At 31.1% G+C, this 21,995-nt stretch overlaps 1 protein-coding gene and 1 long non-coding RNA gene across 3 annotated transcripts in view; one reads left to right on the top strand and one right to left on the bottom strand.

Annotated features, from left to right (window-relative positions):
* Positions 1–21,995, top strand: part of LOC109150348 — a 23,870-nt gene extending 1,875 nt beyond the window's left edge. Inside the window, exons 2-3 of the long non-coding RNA XR_002049128.1 lie at positions 8,698–8,701; positions 21,985–21,995. This is a non-coding gene — a long non-coding RNA (uncharacterized LOC109150348). The remainder of the gene's footprint in view (positions 1–8,697; positions 8,702–21,984) is intronic.
* On the bottom strand, positions 9,991–11,330 carry LOC109150346. 2 transcript variants are annotated; one of them, XR_002049126.1, is made up of 4 exons: positions 11,115–11,221; positions 10,858–11,018; positions 10,214–10,623; positions 9,991–10,123 (listed from the first exon to the last, which is right to left on the bottom strand). XR_002049126.1 is itself a non-coding variant. In XM_019298248.1 (3 exons), the coding sequence occupies exons 1-3, from the start codon at positions 11,313–11,315 to the stop codon at positions 10,611–10,613; spliced, it is 375 nt and encodes a 124-aa protein (XP_019153793.1). In that variant the 5' UTR covers positions 11,316–11,330; the 3' UTR covers positions 9,991–10,610. The 2 variants fall into 2 exon arrangements, 1 of the variants encoding a protein (XP_019153793.1); XM_019298248.1 differs by having other exon boundaries at positions 9,991–10,623; positions 11,115–11,330.

Below are 21,995 nucleotides of genomic sequence, written 5' to 3'. Positions count from 1 at the left end.
ATTTTTTTCGGTTTTAAAAAAATTAAACCATTTGTTTAACAATAGAGTTCGATTTGGTTTGAAAAAGTTCGGTTTCGATTCAGTATTTTGTTCGATTTTGGTGGAAGTCCACTATTTGAATGTTTCATTTTTTGTCTGACCGGTTGTTCAGTTGGCTCACTTGGAGTGCCACTTGAAGTGTTTTGTTGATGACAAGATGAAGAATCATCCATCTACATAGTTACTATTTAAAAAATAAGAATTATTAAAACACCATATGTTGGGACTTACAACTTAGAGTTGAGGTCTGAGGACTTGAGGAGTTGAAATTATTAATTATTATAATATTTATATATAATACTAGCATTTTGTATGTGCGATGCGTGAAAATTTATGCCAATATTAAAAAATTGATAAATGCAAATAATTACAAGTTATAGTTCAAATTATATTACCTAAGTAATTTGAGTCTGGTAATGTTATATTACCTTGTTTGGTTCAAGTTATGAGATTACATAGTAATGTTATATTACATGAAAGCTGATGTGGTGATAATGTTTCAAGGTAATGTGATTACCCCCGTTTTCTTAGGTAATCTTAGATTACCTTGAATTATTCCAATTTTGCCCTTGTTAATAATAATAATAATAATGAGTAATATATATATATATATATATATATATATATATATATATATATATATATATATATATATAGTATTGAGGACATTATTATAAATTAATCCCTATAACATAAAATATAACCTTTAACCAAACAAGGTAATATTATATTACACAATCCAAACCAAACACATGAGGTAATCTTACATTCTCAAAATCTCACATTAGTTTCATGGAGGTAATCCTATTACCTGGGTAATCCAAGATTTCGTGAACCAAACGCCCCCTTAAAGTAGTAAACCATCGTATTTGAAAACTATAGAGATGAACAAAATTTATATTTTGTTTATTAATAATGTAAATAATTTTGATATAATTTATACTTTGTTTTTACAATAAATAAAAATATCTATAATACTAATCTAGTACCCGGTCACATATATTGTCCATTATAATTGAAGTGTACAACATTTAATGAAAAATGTATAGTTTTATTAGCATACACATGTATACTTTTATTAGCATACAAATGTAAGTATTAATATAAATGTGCATATTGCTTAATGGATAAATTTCTTATTTCTAAGTTCTAACTTGATGATGGTCAAATGTTCAAACCTCACATTGGACATTTAGTACATTATATATATATCTCTTATACAAAAAAAAAAAAAAAAAAAAAAAAAAAAAAAAAAAAAAAAGAGAAAAAATCAATACCGATAGATTTCCTTAAACCGAGTACCGATTCGGGTAATCCGCCCTATCATTAACGAATGAAAATTAGTATTGTTTCGCCAAAGTTTTTTTTTTTTTTGGTAGAGATTTCGCCAAAGAATAGTGTGTTCAATTACAAGGTCATAGAATGCTCATTTGGCAAACAAATAAATGGTCATTAAAATTTAATAAGTTAAATTAAGTACTATTCAACGTGTCCTAATGATTTCTTAATTTTTACTGATAATTGTTACAAAAACAAATCAAACTTAAAGAAAAAATGTTTCTTTGAAATTATATTGATAGTGTTAGACCTATTAGACATGAATTCATCATTGACACAAGAATTTTGCTATACGACACTTAGAGAACTAGAACACAAGGAGAGCATGGCAATTCGAAATTTTATCGAATGTGTTAGGTAGAATTCCTTGAAAAATGTTTTACTAGAGCAAAGAAGAGGAAAAACAAAGTTTTTAATGTTCTCAAATCAACATCAAAACATAGGCTCATTTGCACCCCCATATATGTTGAATAGAGCCTTTATGTTATACAATTCAAGTTTTTGTTTTTAAAAAAGAGAATTGTATATATACTCGTACAAACACACTTCCCATTTCAATGTAGAACAAAGGCTCTTTCCAAGTCTTCCCAACTCCGTTTTTCTAACCCAAAATAGTGTACTTTAAGAATCAATTTCTCATTCACCAATTATCCATTTTAAGCGTATAATATATCAATTTCTTCATTTCACTCAAGGCAGATGGTTTCCAGATGTTTTGATGCATCAAAATCCTTTGATTTTTGTCTCCTCTCTCTCGAAATTTTATTTTCTTGAAAGATACTCTGCCAACACTTCCAAAAATTATACGAAGTGCTCGCTTGTTGTTATTGTTCGTCGAGCTTTTAGTTTGGGTACTCAAATTTTTAGCAATAATTCGTTTTATCCTGAGAGACTAACGCTACAACGCTCATAGCACCCTCAGAAGGTAGCGAATCAATTTTAAAAAACGTGTGAGTACACACGACTCAAATTTCTCATTCTTCTTGTTCTTGTGTTGGGTTTATATTCTAAATTATAAAACACATATTCTCGTTATTTATTTATTTATTTTATATAAATAAATTTTTAATTTCGTACCAAGCTCTAGTTGGAATTAATTTTTTAAAAATTAAATTCTATTTTCCGTTTATACACACACACACACACTAGTTACCACACGTACATTGTGCGAATAATCCAATGTCCAATGTGTATTTTAAATTAGTGTTTCAAAATTTATCAAAGTATCATTTGGTATCCTAGCATATATCAATACAAGATTAACAAATTTTTCATAAAAGTAAATATTTCAAGAATGCATAACTATGACTTGTGGTATAATTTTCATAAAATTAACTAGTGCAATAACAATTTTAGAGGGAAACGCCTTCACTGGATAGTACCCAATTCAAGCATAATTTTTGTAACACAAAATCATATTAATTGGCATGATCGGTGCTTCCTCTTGTTGACATTTTCGCCAGAAATGAATTCTTGATTTAATCTAGTCCCCTAGTATGCTTCACTGCAATTTTATTGTCTTGACGCAGTGCACCTTCAAAAACAAAATATAATCCTACTTCCCCAAAAAGACAATGATAATATGCATAGTTTTTCATCTGTGTTGAATATATATTGCAAATTAGGTATATCGTTTCGTTAATGCTCAATGTGTGATTCTAATTAATTGACCGAAGTTCATGTTAAATTTTATATTATATTTTTTTTAATGCACTCTAACATATATTCATAGTATATGTTTAACAATTATATCAATTTTGATTGGGATCGAACTTAAGACCTTCCTTATGAAAATCAATGAATATAATAATAAATAGTTAACGGAATATTCAGTTACTAAATTTTACACTAATGTAATGCAAGGGTATTTATGAAAAAATAATATTAACCATTCATTTCAACAAACAATTACACCAACATTATTTAGTTCCCGCTAAGACCTAACTTTATTGGCTCTTATTAGATTTGTAGATGTAGATATTACCAAACATTACCAAACACTATTTTCTTAACTAATGGATATATTATTAAGAATAAATTTCTTATACACTCATTATATATTTTGAGTATATAAATATATGAAATATAATTCACACTTAGGAAAATCAAAATCTATTTTGACACAATCCAAATTAATAATAACCAATGCTAAAAACAATACCTCAAAATGCCTCTCACATGCCATTTTCATACTAATTTTTCAACATCTTTATCCTTATCATTATTAATCATCATAAATATAACATATCCAATATTATAGAAAGATCCTTATATATTTATAGATTCAACCCCATGAGAAGAAAAAAAAAATAGAAAAACATAAAATCCAAAATAGGTTTGAGAAAAGCGAAGCCAAATAAGTTAGTAAGATGAGTTAATTAGCTATGAGTAATCTATGCTGATTTACTTATTTATCGCCTAAAGTCACAATGTGAAATTTATTAAGTAGACATCCTCTAATAGTGATTGATGATTTTCCTTTTCACAAAAAAAAAAAAAAAAAAAAGGGTTAGTAAGAACATAGAGCATATGCATTTCGTACGTACATAATGGATACACACACAAAGCACATATAAATAGACTTCCTCGTAAGGAGTATAATTATATGTAGTGGACCAAGAGTCCCACCGTATGCCATAGAAATGTGGAGGGAATAAGCAAAAAGTATCAACAATATATTTGATATCGATCAAATTAATGCAAACAATGGATTATTTAGTAAGAAATGTGGAGGGAATAAGCAAAAAATATCAACAATATATTTGATATCGATCAAATTAATGCAAACAATGGATTATTTAGTAAGTGATTGTACACAATGTAAGTATTTTTCTTTCCAAAAAGTATCAAATAAGTCACTCTTGTGCTTATTGCTTTTGTGCCATTGAATTATTAAACTTAAAAATTAAAGTGTGTAATCGAATCATCAAACAAGCAAAATATGTGCAATTGAAACATTTTTATAATTTCTTTTAATGCAATTTGAGTTAAAAATATTTTGATCTTTACTCCCAACTAGTCTGATAGAGGAAAAATAACTTTTAGTACATACCATGTAAATAATATGATCAGATTTTATAGTGAAAAATTGAAAAATGTCTCAATTGCACATATTTTACTTGTTTGATGTTTCGATTGCACACTTTTTAAGTTCAGTGACCTAATTAAATGGTTGTGGTTCAAGTAAATGGTTAAGTCAATAAGTAATTTAGTCAGTTAGGCTACTAAGCAAAACCGTCATCCCAAAGCTCCTGTAAACATAATACACTACATCTAATATTCAGGTAAGAAGTAATAAACAAAAACAACTAACTTTATTATTCCAGACGCAATTTGATGATATCAGTTATGACGAGGAATATTCAGATAATCTTAAAGTTTCTCCGATTACAAAGTTAGGTTACTTGTATTTAAGTTTTATTAAATTTATCATGTTAGTATATATTTATATTTAACATACAAATCATGGTATTATTAATGTTAGAATAATATTAGACCATCACAACATGTCAACATCAACTAGAATTTACATCTTTACTTGTAATAATGTTACAACTTATAACACATCCTATGGAAACATATATACACATTTTGAGTAGCATTAATACGGATCGGAGTCATCAATGGCATCGTTTATTGTCGTCCGTACGATGAGGATGGAAACACGAGAACAGAGTCCGCATTGCATTCCTCGCCACATGGCCCCTCTTCGGAATCAAACGCAGCCGCCGCCGCGGTTTGGTGGCGGCGCCGCCACTCCTCGGCTGCCGGAAGCCTCCAATTCCGCCGTGCTCGGTAGTAGCAACCGTCATTTTTGTAGTAATTTATATCTGGAAGTAGAAATGGTGGAATAAAGTATAATTGATCGAATTGTTGATGAGATATATATGATTAGAAGCTTTGGGGTTGAAGTATATATATATATTATATACATAAAGGCGCCTAACATAACCGAGTAAAGAATAAGCGTCTCAGTGTTCGTATTCTATTTTCCATTAATGGTTCCAGATTTTGAACAAGTCCATGAAGAAGGGGTCCGTCATGATCACGTACCTGCGTCTCCATGCAAGTGAATGGTGGACTTCCTTCTACATCTCGATCTCCTGCTGCTTATCGATCCGCGGCTATAGTGTAGGGATTATGTTCAAAATGAGCAGATTTCTTGTGCGTATCGGTATTTAATCATGTCTACTAAATCATTGAATTACCGTGATTTATATCCTCCCAAATGTTCTGTTAGATTGGAGTGTGAAAGGTCATTGGGATTGAGAATTCAACTTTTTTGGAGGAGAAGAAAACAAATTTTAGATGAATCGTGTACTGCTATACTCTTAAAGTTTTGCACAGGTTAAAATAATTTCTAGAGTTAATACCCAAAATAGTCCCTCAACTATGTCGTAATTACCAATTTGGTCCTCGACTATCATTCTTACCCAATTAAGTCCTCAACTATACAATTTTTATCCAATTTAGTCCTTTGTCAATTTGACTGTTTGTTGACTGTCAAAAGTGGAAATAAAGTTGTAATTTTACAAGTTTTCTCCTTCCTCCTCATTTAGCAGCGCCAAACCATGTAGCAATAAGCTCGGGTTGGGTTCTAAACCTGTCAGTGTCGAAGTAGTGGTTATGCATCGGATAGCCCATGAATTTGATTTCCAACGATTTTTTGACGATCGAAATCTGATCGGAGTGTATTGCTGCATGGTTTGGCGCTGCTAAATGGAGAGGAATGAGAAACTTGTAAAATTATAATTTTATCCCGAGTTTTGACAGTCAACAAACAGTCAAATTAATACAGAGGACTAAATTGGGTAAGAATTGTATAGTTGAGGACTAAATTGGGTAAGAATTGTATAGTTGAGGACTTAATTGAGTAAAAGTTACATAGTTGAGGACTTAATTGGTTAAGAATGGTAGTTGAGGACCAAATTGGTAATTATGGCATAGTCGAGGGACCATTTTGGGTATTAACTCTAATTTCTATAAGTGATTTTTGATTGTGTCAAAAATATATTGTATATAATCACGTGGCTAATCCTTAAAAAAAAAGGTAAAATTTGTGTGAGACCGTGTCATGAATTTTTGTGTGTGAGATGAGTTAAGTCAAGATAAAAATGTCATACTAATAAGAAATAAAATGTTTGTTATTTATAGGATCTGTGTGACTCAAAAAATAAAGATCATGTGTGATAAATTAAATTGGAAAAATGACATTTTTTTCTCTTATTTATACTAATGAGTTGTTTGCTTATAACACATTTTCTCCCTGTATTATTTATGTAACCACTTTATCCCTCAATTGTTTTTAAAGTGATTATTTCTTCCCCTCTCTATTAAATAAATGTTTGAGCTGTTAAAAATAGGATAAAAATGACATTTCACTTCTCAATGTATTATATTTATTACAATAGCCACTTGATTCGAAATGTATTATATAAAAATGACATTTCACCTCAATGGATTATACTATCACATTAATATATTAAAGAGTAAATACTCAAAATGATCCCTCAACTATAGCTAAATTCACAAATTGATCCTCGACTTTTAATTTTAACCAATTAAGTCCTTAACTTTACAATTTTAACACGATTTGGTCTTCCACCTATTTGACCGTTTGTTGACCGTGATCTCTGAGAATATATATGTAATTCCATCGCCGTCCGCCCTCATCCGCTGCCGCGACACAGTCTATCGGCCAGCCACAAACCACTGCCCGGCCAGCCGCCCTCATCTACTGCCATGACACACTCCACCGCCTAGCCTTCATCTACTGCCATGACACACTCCACCGCCTAGCCTTCAGCTACTGCCACGACACAATCCACCGCCCAAACACCTCCGCATAATTCATCATTTCCGGCGCTACAACCCAATTTGCAATCTTCATCAGGTCCAACGCCACAAACAACCGTGTCTCGTTGGAGCACGTGGAGGCCTCCAGGATGACGCTGCACCTGTTCGGAAACACGCCGTCTTCTTCGCTCTGGTACGAACTCAACTACATTGAATTCAAAGGGAGGATGAAGAAAGACGACAGTATTTGGCAGATTGCTTTCGGCAGTGAATTCAAATGTAACAGTGCAGTCTGGAAATGCAACTGGAACCTTAAAAAACCGACGATGGACCATGAAATTACATATGTATCCTCAAAAATCACAGTCAGCAAACGGTCAAAAAGACGAAGGACCAAATCGTGTTAAAATTGCAAAGTTAAGGACTTAATTAATTAAAATTAAAAGTCGAGGACCAATTTGTGAATTTAGCTATAGTCGAGGTACCATTTTGAGTATTTACTCTATATTAAAATACAATTTACTTTTCAATATTTTCGAGTTTTCATCCCTCGTCCTTTATCGGAAACGAAGGCCTCTGCGGCAGTGCGATTCATAAGCCATGTTGGACTAACGGGCCACCGCCAGCGGTGGAGAATAAGCAGCAGCCGAAGAAAACAGCCGGCGTGGTCGTGTGGATTGTAGCTACTGCATTTGGAATCTCACTAGTACAAAAAAAGCTATCTGAGTCTCCTATAAAACACTTTTCGAGTCACCTATACAGGTGACTCGGATTCCAGAGCCTCTGAAAGTGTTTAGCTTTCCGAGGCACCTGTATAAGGTGTCGCGGAAAGCTAAATAAGCATTTTTTATTTTTTTTAATACAGACTTTCCGAGGCACCTGCTGTGTGACAGGTGCCTCGGAAAGTCAATTAATAATTTATTATTAAATACTTTCCGCGACACCCACGCACAAGTGGGTGTTGCGGAAAGTATTTTTTTAATTAAGTGTATCCGCGACACCTCTTCACAGAGGGTGTCGCGGATACTCTTTGTGAAAAAAAAATAAATAAATCAATAAATAAAAATACAACATTTCTCAAAGCGTAATTAAATTCGGAAAACCAGTAGAAATTCCTAGCCCTACTTCAACTACTATTTGAAAAAACAGAATTGGTTTACTCACTTCAAAATCACATAAGCACAGACTACTAGTGTCCATTAAATCATTAATCTACTAATTAAAATCTGGAACTAATTTTATCATTTATGTACTTCAAACACTGCAACCTTTTAGTACTTGCAGCAAAAACACACATCTATCTGAAATCAAGCCTTGTTTCACTCACTAGAAATCCAACAAGTCTTAAATTATTACAAAACAGATGACATAAAATACAAGAGTGCATTTCAAAATTCAAAATCAAGCTTACCCCACTTCATCTTCTGATCTTGTAACAATCAAGCATGAATCACATAGTTGAAGATTTGCAGCAGATGTTGTAAGGAATGGCACTAGCAATCACAAAATATCAAACATTTTTAGTCGCGTGTATGGCAAAACAATCAAAAACCCCAACATTATTAACTCACCCTTGCAATTCTGACAGACAATGGCTTCCTTTACAGGAGCCGGCCCAATAAAACTCAGAATAGTTGGGACAAAAAACTAATTGTATCATTACTGAAAATTTTGACTTCATTATGATATGATTACTATAGGAAACAAATCTCTAAGCTGTGCACCAGTCAGATTTAACTTCTGATTTTTAATTTGGAGGTCTCATATCTTTTTGACACTTTTTTTAGAATTGGCAGACATCCCTTTTGTTAAATTCAATCATTTGCATCTGTTTTGAATCAAAAGTTTATGAAAATTGTGTAAGACTCCCACTTTTTCAGATTGTTAGAATTCATGCAAGATAGCAACTAAATCTCCCTTTGGGGTACAATGTGTACACAAAGAGAGACACATACATAAGCTCTCATGAAAAGTCAAGCAAATTATGTCTTAAAAATTGCTGGTCATTTCCCAAATATAGAACTGTTCTTTATATAAAAAATTTCTATGCTCAAAGTTCATAAAAACAAGTCCTAATGCATTGTTAAAATCTTCAACAGTTTCCTATTGTTAGCAAAATTGAAAGAAAACATCTTTCGTGAATATAGCCAACCATGAAAATAAAATCAGAGGTTATTTTCAAGACTATATATATATATATATATATATATATATATATATATATTCATGTTAATATATATCACATCAAACAATAAATAAAAACAAAGGTTAATATCTTAAATTTACTTCCAAATGTGTTAATAAAAAAATTAAAAAAAAATTTAAAAAAAAAAATTAAAAAAAAAAAAAACTATATTCATTAGCTTCCTATTAACCAATTTTCTCATGAGTTAAAAACAAGCCTCACTTAAGACTTATTTCTAAGGGAGGTGTATTTCAAAAGCAGAGAGACCTCACAATCATATAAGATTAAGGCTCTTGAATGAAATTTGAGAAGCAATGCGATCTAAGTACAGAATCACAAATCAGAAGATTGGATTCAATGTAGAAATATGCGATCCTTTCATTGAACTACTTACTGTGGTATTCGCAGAAATTTTGAGATCATATTCTCATGATTATCGATGCCCTGAACACAAACTTTGCTCAGACTTCCCAGCCTGACCTCGTATTTATCATTAAGAAGGATACTGCGAGATTGAATATCCCTACAAGGCCAAGATGAAGAAAATGATTAACATTAATGAGAAATCAGAGAGCAACGCAGCCTACCTAGCAGAAGAGAAGAGATGGAATCCGCTGTCATTTCTAACCCACAATTTCCTACACTTTTAACTACTCCGTATTTAATTTCTGCTACCAACAAGCTAACAATCACTTTCATCACAATCACCTTAAATAACACTTGATTGCTCCATCTCTCTATCCCTGTTGTATATACATTATAACCCTGAAATTCAAAACATAAAAATAAGTCAGCTAACCATCTTTCCAATACTTGTTACAGGTATTATCACTGAAAAAATATATTAGGAGTTACCTTCACTTATATGTTTTAACAGCCTGCTAGCATCTTCAATCTTATAACCAATTTCAAGCCAATTGGTGATATGATAGATGTTGCAATATGCAAGAAATAAACAAACCCAATTCTGGAAAAAAATATCTATTCATGTCTGTCTGAACCTCAAAAACGAATACCAGATTCCACAATATCATGTTCAAAACCATTGCTGCCAGTAGATAAAGACTTTCTTCAAGGAATGTACACCAAATAGACAACACCGGGTGACCACCTCCTGAAGCCTCAACAACTTGAGCAACGCAGATGAACTGTCTAATCCTGTGAAGTTGCATATCCAATATCTGTTGAAAAATAGTCCGGATTATGCAATGCGATAAAATGTGCTTCATCCATATCCTTCATCTGCTCTTCATCATACCATGTTCCTGCATTTAACCAGTTTATTATGTGTATTACAGTAGACGTGTACAGGAAAAAAGATTGTACATGTATAAAGCAGTGTCTAGCAATCAGAGAGTGAGATAACATTAATGAGAAAAAAAAAGTTCAAAATAACATGGAGTAGGCACAACAGATTTCTTCCTTTATATTCAAGGCCTAACCTTTTTCAGTATAGAAAACGTTATAGTGATAGTAGTGCATAAGAAATATTATGATACCTGTGAATAAGGGGAGGATAGCATTCATGGTTTAAGTATGACAAAGCTTCTGCAGTCCCAATTGCAATTTTTAATCTTGTTATCCAGTCCAAGGATTGTACATCTTCACCTTCGGAATTTGATACCCTGTACAATAGTGATCCAGTTCCCGGCCTCCGCCTCTTATTTTCCCCAGGAAATGTATACACAAATAGATCTGATGAACTTCAAAAATAAAAAAAATATATATAAATATAAAATAAATTAGGCAAACTTACCGTCAATGTCGCCGGTGGCGAGGCGAAATGCGTCGGCGGCGGCGCTGCTGCTGACGGACGGCGTTCCTGCTGTTGGCGGCGAGGAGGCGCGCGGTTGGCGGCGAGGAGACGACCAGAGGCGGTTGCTGTGGCTGACAGACGGCGGAGGAGCGACGAGCTGGAGCGAATTTGGGGGATTTTCAGATCGATTTGGATTTTCATCAGATCGCGACAAGTTAAGGAAAAATGAAAAAGAAAAATTGACCAGTTATCGGCGGCACCTTCTTGAGAGGGTGCCGCGGATACCATTATTATTATTTTAATAATAAAATATTCGCGGCACCTTCCATAGCGGGTGCCGCGGATTCTCTTATTATTATTTTAATAATATAATATCTGAGGCACCTTTTATAGCGGGTGCCGCGGATACTCTTATTATTATTTTAATAATATAATATCTGAGGCACCTTTACCTGGTTGGTGATACGGAAAGTTTTATCATTTTCTTTCTACAACACCTTCTTTGTAAAGGTGTCTTGGAAAGTATGTCTTGTATTCTCAATTTTGTACTAGTGTCTGCTTGTTTGTACTCATCGTCGGTAGCTGGTGTTTCCACGCGAGTTATAACCTTAGATTTTTCATAAACCGAGACATCAGCCCCTGGAAGTTAACGGCGTTTCAGCGCTTGAATTTCACGGCGGATGATGTGATTGAATGCCTGAGCATGAGCGATCAGGTGATCAGAATGGGATCAGCGGGACCGTGTATAAGGCGGAGATGCCTAGCGGTGAGACTATCGCAGTGAAGAAATTAAACTATGGGGATGCAAAAAGAGACCGTCCGGAAGCGGCGAGGGGTGCTGGCCGAAGTCGATGTTTTGAGCAACTAAGACATAGGAACATTGTAAAGTGAAATGTCATAAAAACAAGCACGGGGGATTTGACCAATAAATAAACAATAGATGAATAGATACTATAATGTAATATAGTCTGTAACTTTAAAAAAAAAAAACAAAAAAAAAAACAAAACAAAACAAAACAAATAATATTTTGATACTATGTTTTAATTTTCTTCTTGTCAAATTAATTGAAATATATCTTCAATTAATTTTAAATTAAAATTAGTTTAGATGATGTTAAAATCTTTAAATATTACTTTTTAAACCATTATTGATAGTGATACAAAATATTGTAGTGTTATACCAAAATATATTATTATCTTATTATCTGACTTTTAAGTTTGTAATAGGAACAGATAAATAAATTTGTTCTATTAATTAATAAAATGATTGTAAACTACTCTCTGTTATAAACATATTTAGTAGACATAATTTGTAACGGATGCTTTGATTGCTCATTATGTATATTTATATCATTTGTAATGAACACACCTTATATCATGGTGTGGAGATGAATGAAAAGATTGGCCTTCCCTCTCCATTCTTTATTTCATTCTTCTCCTTACTTGCGTTTATATTATTTTATTCAACACGTTATCAGCACGATCCCACAGATTATTATGCCCCCAATCCAAAACATCCACGCAGTAAATTTAGCAAGGCAATTCTACCAAGTAAATTTATAAGATATATATGATAAAAATTCATATTAGTATTAATAGTTTTTTTAAGGAATAAGGTTCAAATTGGCCACTGAACGAAACCTGAAAATGCAATTATGCCATTGAACAAAAAAAATAATACAATTAGGCCACTGAACACTCCAAATGTATGCAATTTCACATGATAGCAGGTTACTTGCTTACGTGGCAGCTGAGTTGGCATTTTTAATAAATTTTAACAATAAATTTTTTTAAAAAAAAACAATGGGGTGGCTGGCGGCCACCCAGTCGTTTTATTTTTATTTTTTAATTTAATTTTTTTAAAATCTATTATTAAAAATTATTAAAAAGTCAACTCAGCTGTCACGTAAGAAGGTAACCTGTTAAAAAAAATGATAGTAACATACTATTTGATGAAATTGCATACATTTGGAGTGTTCAATGGCCTAACTGTACGTTTTTAGAGTGCTCAGTAGCTTAATTGCACTTTTTTTTTGTTCAGTGACCTAATTGCATTTTTAGGTTACGTTTAGTGGCCAATTTGAACTTTATTCCTTTTTTAGAAAACTAATAAGAAAGTAACACATGAGTTATACTATCATTCAAAGAAAATAGGTTTTATCCGAGATTGCAAAGGTGATTGGAAGCAGGGATTTGTGTTTAACATAAGCACTTGTACCCCGTTCGAAGCGGAGGCATGGACACTCCTAAAAGGAATCCAGGTAGCCATTCATATGGGTTGCAAGAAGATTGCTCTCGAATTTGATTCGACCATGCTGGTAAATTACATGCTTAGCTCCAGAAGGCCATCAACGATTGCACATAATGTCCTCAAAGGTTGCAAGGAGCTGCGAAGATTTGAAGCATGGGAACTCACTGCTATAGCTCGTGAACAAAACCAAACAGCTGACAGATTAGCTAAGCTTGCCTGTAATTACCCAAAGGGCATCCATGTTTTAGATAACCCCCCTGTGTCGATGATGAGCATTATAGAAGATGACACTGCTGGGTTGCCTGCTTGGCGTCATATTTGTAACACAAACTAACTCTTGTTGTTCTTTTTGGGTTACCCCCTTCCATGATATATATATATATATATGTATATATATATATATATATATATATATATATATATATAATAGGTTTAGAAATTATTTTTTTTCTCCCAAATATGACTACTGAACCAATTAGCTAAATTCATGCCGCCTTAAAAAATTATATTTAATATGAAAGTGACATACCATCATTAATGTCAACCACCCAAAATGGGTTTTAGAAACTCTCGGTGGAGTTAGCTTGGCGTTATTAATTTACTAATGAACTAGTATTTGCGCTCGTGCGTTGCACGGATTGAATTTGTTATAATATTTTTAAAATATTTAGATCGATATACAATTGTATAAATTATAACATCGAATATTATATAATATAATTGAAGAATTGAGTTGCATCGATTATGTTTTCTGATGTTACCAATGCTTGAATTTGAGTAAATAATTGCCCAATTAATAGCTAACGTGTAGATATACGCATTAAGTTTTGCAACTTTAGAGATTTTATATATCAGTATTTAGAATTTGTATTAATTGGGCAAATTAGCTCATTGTCTACCAACTCAGTTATAGAAATTATTTATACGGAAGATATATTTTCTATGTAGATATATATAAATTTTGTCATTTTTGTATATAAAAAAAATATAATATCAATGGCTTGAATTATACATTATTAAAAATCTCTTTGTAGACGACATTGGTAGTAGTAACGGAATTTTATCCATCCTCGTCTAGAGTTAAAACCATCAGACCATCAGGCTGGGTGACTCTGGAAAAAACTCACATATAATAAATCGTGATTAAAGACTGGTTTTTTCAGTAAAAACTCAACGTGAGTTAGTATTTGACCTTGACTTTTGTTGATAGTCATGACATATGTGAGCATTAACGTGAATTGTTTCGTTAGAACTTTAAGGGAAATTTTGTATCAGAAGGGTGAAAGACATTTTAATTGAAGATTTTACTTTTATTAATAGTATAGATATAGATTGGTGTAAATAATAATTAATAAATTATTTTCCTTATAAAATTACATAAAATTTCAAATGGATTTTCTCATTTATAGAATTTTAAATGGATTTTCTCATTCATTACGCATAATTTGTTTTCGTTATTCTCACAATTATAATGGTTTAATTATTACCAATTAAATTTTATTAATTTTTTACTAATTAATTAATATTCATATTAATTTGGGCTCGAATGTTTTAAAGGAGGATTTTAATTTTATTAAAGTCATTTCACTAAGAAAACTAAAACTAATCAAAGTAAATCTAATCATGCTATATTTATTTGTAACTGTATATTAATTTCATTTTGAAATCATTGGTTCACATATTTGAATTATTTATTTTTTCTTTAATTATTCTCATTGTAAACATAAATGATATTGCAATAATTAATTTATGATATTTATCAAATTTTATTTTTTTAAAATATAAAATTTTCTCATGTTTAGGGATTAACAAATATTTTAAAATTATTTTTATTAGTAAGTCTTTTTATTTTTAAAACATTTTCCAGCAACTCAAACACTCCCTTAGTCTCTAATAAAGAAACTGAAAAATAAAAGCCATCTAATTGAAATCATTGGTTCACATCTTTGAATTATTTTTTTTCTTTAACTATTATAAACAGAAATTATGATATTTATCAAATTGTATTTTAAAATAATATAACATTTACACATGTTATGAAGGGTTAAAAAATATTTTAAAATTATTTTTTATTAGTATGTATTTTTATTTTAAAATATTTTCCAGTAATGCAAACACTCTCTTAGCTTCCCATAAAAAACTGATAAAGAAAAGTCATTTCATTAAAAAAAAATTAAAACTAATTAAAGTAAATCTAATCATGCTATAATTATTTGTAACTGTATATTAATTTCATTTTGAAATCATTGGTTCACATATTTGAATTTTTTTAATTATTATAATTTATAAACATAAATGATATTATACTAATTAATTTATTAATTTATGATATTTATCAAATTGTATTTTTAAAAAAATATAAGATTTACACATGTTATGAGGGGTTAAAAAATATTTTAAAATTATTTTTTAGTAAGTACTTAAAAAAAAAAAATTCAGCAACTCAAACATACCTTCTTTTTTTTTTTTTTGAAAAACAACTCAAACATACCTTAGTCTTCCAGAAAAAACTGATAAAGAAAAGTCATATCATTAAGGGAATTAAAACTAATTAAAGTAAATCACATGATACTATATTTATTTGTAATTGTATATTAATATCATTTTGAAATCATTGGTTCACATATTTAAATTATTTATTTTTTTCTTATATTATTATAAACATAAATGATATTGTACTAATTAATTTATAATATTTATCAATTTGTATTTTATTTTTAAAATATAATGTTTTACCCGTGCATTGCACGGAAATTTTTTTGTTATTATAAATTTAAAATTAAAATTAAAAAATAAAAAGATATTAAAATATATAATATAATAATATAGTTGGACTTTTAATATTAGGTCAACTATCTATTTTCATAACTTACAAAATTCAAATTCAAATTTTGTATGGTTAATATAATCTTTAATTATGTACATATTTAGATAAATTTATATAAAAATTTCATGTAGTTAAGTTGATTTAGTTCAAATTGAATTTCATATATATTATAATTCTACAAATATGAATAATAATAACTAAGAGAATTGTATTTAGAAATCAATAAAAATATAAACTCTAAATTTTGTATGAATAAATATAAACTCTAATCGGATGCATATATATCATTATATGATTGTATAATATATTGTATATACACATAATATTTATTAATATTTATATAAAAAAATTCTATAATATAATTTCATTAATTATAATTTATATTCATAGATTTATACTTAAAAATATATATTTAGAAATTTAAAAAGTGTATGTATGTATATTTAAAAAAAAATATAAATATTCATGTTTGTTAATTTTATAATTTCATTTCTTTAATTATATTTCATATTTTATTAATTATAATTCTTATTAAATTGTCACAAATATTTTTACGGAAGAAATCTTATATTTCTCAATTTTATTAATTATATTAATTATAATTACCAAATATTGTGACAATTACCATAATAATTTCATTAATTATATTCATTATATTAATTTCTCTTCCAATATTTAAATAGATTACCATAAAATTACTATAATAATAACACAAAAGAAGGAAAGAAAAATTTTGAGAATAATTACCTTTAATAAAAATTAGAAAATTATATTAAAAATTAATCTATATATTAAGGTAAGTATAACTTATTTTGTGCCAGTAACATTATACATTAAGTATAAAAACATATATGTATATGTGTGTGTGTGTGTGTGTGTGTGTGTGTATGTGTGTGTGTGAGATCGTGAGATCGTGAGACATTATATATATATATAATTTAGATCCAGTTAGACGACCTTAATTAGGTGAGATCGTGAAATTCTATCCTGATCATTCCCTTTTTTAATTTAATGGTTCAGATTTGAAGTGATTTTTAGTGTTTGCATGTTTAATATGTTTTGGAGCTATGTAGTAATTTCACATAGTCATTAATTAATTACCAATTTTAATACCGAGATATTCTAGGTATTTTATATGGTTGGAAAATTGAAATAAGTAATGAGATGCATATTGATCTATCATTTCCTTGGAAGATCTTGGACTCACGTAATATTGTAATTATTGTAAAAATTGAAATAAGTAATGAGATGCACATTGATTTATGGTAATTATTGTATGCCATGTAATACTAAAATTATTAGGTAGAATATTTATAATTAATCTATAATATTATTAAATCGAAATTATTAAAAATATATAAATTGACATTAAGAAAAACCTTATTAATTCTGAATATTAAAACTATATATTTAAAATAATATATTTAGATGAAGTTGAAGTTATAAATAATTAAGTTTCAATAAATTTATTTATTTTTTAAATTATATATGGTTAATAATGAATATTTTTCTATATTAGATTATGCTTATATATGGTTTACCCATATTAACCATCACTATATTAGATTAATATATAATTTTTTAATATAATATATTATTAAATCTAAACATATGATTAATATTTATTCAATATTATTACGGAAGTATTACAATTATAAATTTCACTTCGTATTAAATTTTAAATGGCTTAGTATATCGAAGCAAACATGGTAAGTCAATAACATTATTTTATATTAGTAAAGTGATTTTATATCAAGGAATGTCAGATGAAGAATAAAATCAAAATAATACTCTATTAAAAAAAGTCACAGTACTTAATCATTTTTTTCCTAAAAAAAAAAATTAAATGGCAAGAAAAACGTCTTGAAGGGAGAGACAAACTATTCTCTTATTACAAAAGAAAAAATGTACACTTTAAAAACGGAGAAATTGAATCGAAACAAAGTCCAACGCTTTGATATATTGACAACTAAAAAATGCTTTTAATTTCATTTTGTTTTTTATTGTATTCTTAGTATGCTTCCCTCTGTAAGTCTATATCTATTTACATATACACATAATTCGTCCCTCGATCACAAAACTTTATCATCTTGATGAGCAAGGAACTCTATTGCTTCCCGATCAATCTTTATAGATCCGTATCTTCTCCACAAAAATAGACAAACAAAAAAAAAAATATCAACATTTTTTGTTGCGAACCACTTTTGTTGTTTAAAAATCATAAAATACAAAAAAAAACAAAAAAAAACAAAAAAAAAACAAAAAAAAAAAACAAAACAAAACAAAACCCAAAAGGAAGAAAAAATAAAAGAAACTAAGATATGAAAACCTCACCAATGCAAATCACGTATCAACCTCAACTGTGGAAGATCACAGGATGATTAGAACTCTATTTCTTCCCGATCAATCTTTCTAGATCCGTATCTTCTCCACAAAAATAGACCAAAAAAAAAAGAATATATCAACATTTTTTTCTTACGAACCACTTTTGTTGTTTAAAAATCAGAAAATACAAAAAAATAAAAACAAAACAAAACCCAAAAAGAAGAAAAAATAAAAGAAACTAAGATAATGAAAATCTCACCAGTGCAAATCACGTATCAACCTCAAATGTGGAAGATCACAGGATGATTAACAAAAGTCAATTAAATAATTAACCTTATAAGTTGGGGTTGTGTATGGTCATATAAGGTGTATTTATACACAATAGATGAGATCAAAAGGGTTTAGTAATGAAATTATAAAATGGTAAGAGATCTCAAGAAAGGTAAAATCTTTAATTAATATATATATATATATATATATATATATATATATATATATATATATATATATATATATATATATATATATAGAAAGCTGTTCAGATGTGCATTCATATTATCATGTGCATTTGTGCACCATATCTAGCCGTGCATTTTGTTTGATCAGTGGTCATTCTTGGGGGTGCACGGTAGCCGAATGCACTGCCAACTACACAAGCAGTTGCACTTGAAGCCGGCTAACACACCAACATTAACGCAAAACACATCCCCCAACCCGCACGCGTAGCGAAATTACCCTCCAGATCGACGAGTCAATTGCAAAGGTGCCCTCCACTCTCCGGCGAAGCCTGCGTTGCACTGCCAACTACACAAGCAGTTGCACTTGAAGCCGGCTAACACACCAACATTAACGCAAAACACATCCCCCAACCCGCACGCGTAGCGAAATTACCCTCCAGCTCGACGAGTCAATTGCAAAGGTGCCCTACACAAGCAGTTGCACTTGAAGCCGGCTAACACACCAACATTAACGCAAAACACATCCCCCAACCCGCACGCGTAGTGAAATTACCCTCCAGATCGACGAGTCAATTGCAAAGGTGCCCTCCACTCTCCGGCGAAGCCTGCGTTGCACTGCCAACTACACAAGCAGTTGCACTTGAAGTCGGCTAACACACCAACATTAACGCAAAACACATCCCCCAACCCGCACGCGTAGCGAAATTACCCTCCAGCTCGACGAGTCAATTGCAAAGGTGCCCTCCACTCTCCGGCGAAGCCTGCGTTCCCGACCGCCTGATGACTCGATCGAGTGGTAGGCCGAGGCGGCAATTGGCGCCTGAGACTCCGCCGTCGCATGGGTTGCGCAGGGTGGTGTCGGGGTCCTGGGCACATAGACGGCGTCCTAGTCTCCGTCTGTCGAATTCGACGGCGGTGGGGGGTGTCGGCAGGACTTCTTTCGGGATAGCTTCTAGGGTTGCTGCCAGGCATCAGGGGTCGTACCGCTCGGATGTGGCAGGTGAGTATGATCCGAATCTTTTGCACTTTAATTACCTCAAGTGCTTCTGCTTTTTTATTGTTGGAAGTGCTTGTGCTTCAGTATTACGTATAAGCTTCAGCAAATCCTCTCCACAGCCTGTTAGTTTTACACATTAAGGATATCTTGTAAGGCTCTGCACTTTACACTTTTGATAGTTTCCAGAATCCTGAATGCAACATTCCCTGTAAAACTACAGAAGTTTAAATCTCAAACTTTAATTAAGTGCAATCATCCAACGAAGATATACCATAGCTCATAATCTTTTTTACTGTTCAAGTCAAGATTGTGAAATTACAGACATCAGGACTATATACTGCTCATCTTTGAACTTTGCTACCCTAGATAATGCCTCACATCACAAAGATTGAGGATAACAAAGTTAAAAATTCGCAGATTGCACTTGAGATTTCTTGTTACATGGAAGAGAGAATAAGAATTTTAGTTCTGTTTGGTCTATCTTTCTTCCACTTGGGCAATTTTCATTGCTAGATATGAAGGAAAAGTCAAAGGTGTATTGTGCCTTTTTAGTTTTCTCAATTCTGTGGTTATTCTGTGGTTGTTGCAATGATGGTTAGTTTAACTGTTATTATTATCTGTTTATGATCATTTTGAAGCTTTATTTTTTAGAACGTCCTAACTAATGTTTTGATTGCACTTCATACTTGAAGTCGGGAACTTCGATGCTGTAACTGGTTATGCATGATTGGCTTGGTTAGTTTAGGGTGGTCTAATTAGCTAAAAACTTGGGAACGTCCTTTTCCCTTTGTTGCTTCCTGCAAACCTTGAACGTGCAACATGCCCAATTGGCCACCCAACCAAGAATGGAAGCCTTTTCTTTTTCACTGTTTATCTTCAGATCTGGCCTGCATTCATGTCTATCTATATACACAATAATTACAATCCTTTAGGTTCAAGTGTCTATCTGCATTCACTGCCCCCATGGCCAGGTAAGGTTCGAATGTTCAAATTACTTCAATTTTGTTGGTTTAATTTGCTTTAATTTGCTGGTTTAATTTATGTTCATGTTCAATTCTTACCCAGTTACCCTAAATCCTAATTTGATTTTTGTTTCCCCTCTTACCCTAAATCCTAATTTGATTTAATTTTGGCATAATCTGATAATTTTTGATTTAGCTATCTCAATATTAAAGCTGCACTATTAAAGCTCATTGTGAATTTGTGATTATGTAAACTAGAATGTGGTTAATTATCTAGAATGTGTTTAATTATCTAGAATGTAAGCTGCACTGCAATTTGCACTGTAGTTTGGCAGTTGGCACTGCAATTTGCATCTAGAATGTGTTTAATTAATATGCACTGCAATTAATATGCACTGCAATTTGCATCTAGAATGTAAGCTATCTCAATATGCACTGCAATTTGCATCTAGGATGTGTTTAATTAATATACTTGGCAGTTGGCACTGCAATTTGCAATGTTTGGTAACAATTGTGACTATTACGAATTTATGATTGCCTATGTTCAAGCTACACATTCTAGATATTGCTACTGTGCTGGCAGTTGGCACTGCACTGCAATTTGCAATGTTCAAGCTGCATTATTAAAGCAAAAATCATGAATTAATATCTTATTCGTTTGTTGGATGCATCTAGAATGTAAGCTATCCCAATATACACTGCAATTTGCATCTAGAATGTGTTTAATTAATATACTTGGCAGGTGGCGCTGCAATTTGTAATGTTTGGTAACAATTGTGACTATTATGAATTTATGATTGCCTATGTTCAAGCTACACATTCTAGATATTCAGTTGGCATTGCACTGCAATTTGCAATGTTCAAGCTGCATTATTAAAGCAAAAATCATGAATTAATATCTTATTCGTTTGTTGGAAATTTGGTTCAGTTATGGAAAATTTTTTTAAAAGAAAATCAACTTTTGAGGGTTCATCTAGTGAGGGTAGTCCCGAAGTGTCAAGTGCAAGGCCTCGTATTGAATTTAACATAGATGAACTTGAAAGAGCGTAGAGGAATATTAT

This window comes from Ipomoea nil, unplaced genomic scaffold (assembly GCF_001879475.1).
Source record: "Ipomoea nil cultivar Tokyo-kokei standard unplaced genomic scaffold, Asagao_1.1 scaffold2279, whole genome shotgun sequence".
NCBI lineage: Eukaryota > Viridiplantae > Streptophyta > Magnoliopsida > Solanales > Convolvulaceae > Ipomoea > Ipomoea nil.
This window is presented reverse-complemented; position numbering and strand designations above follow the sequence as displayed.

Excerpts from the sequence above, each read along its gene's own strand:
- LOC109150346 (XM_019298248.1), bottom strand. The coding sequence starts at position 11,315 with ATGAAAATCCAAATCGATCTGAAAATCCCCCAAATTCGCTCCAGCTCG. Across the intron at positions 11,019-11,114 it reads CGCCACCGGCGACATTGACG|AGGCGGAGGCCGGGAACTGG; the intron begins GTAAGTTTGCCT and ends GGGGAAAATAAG.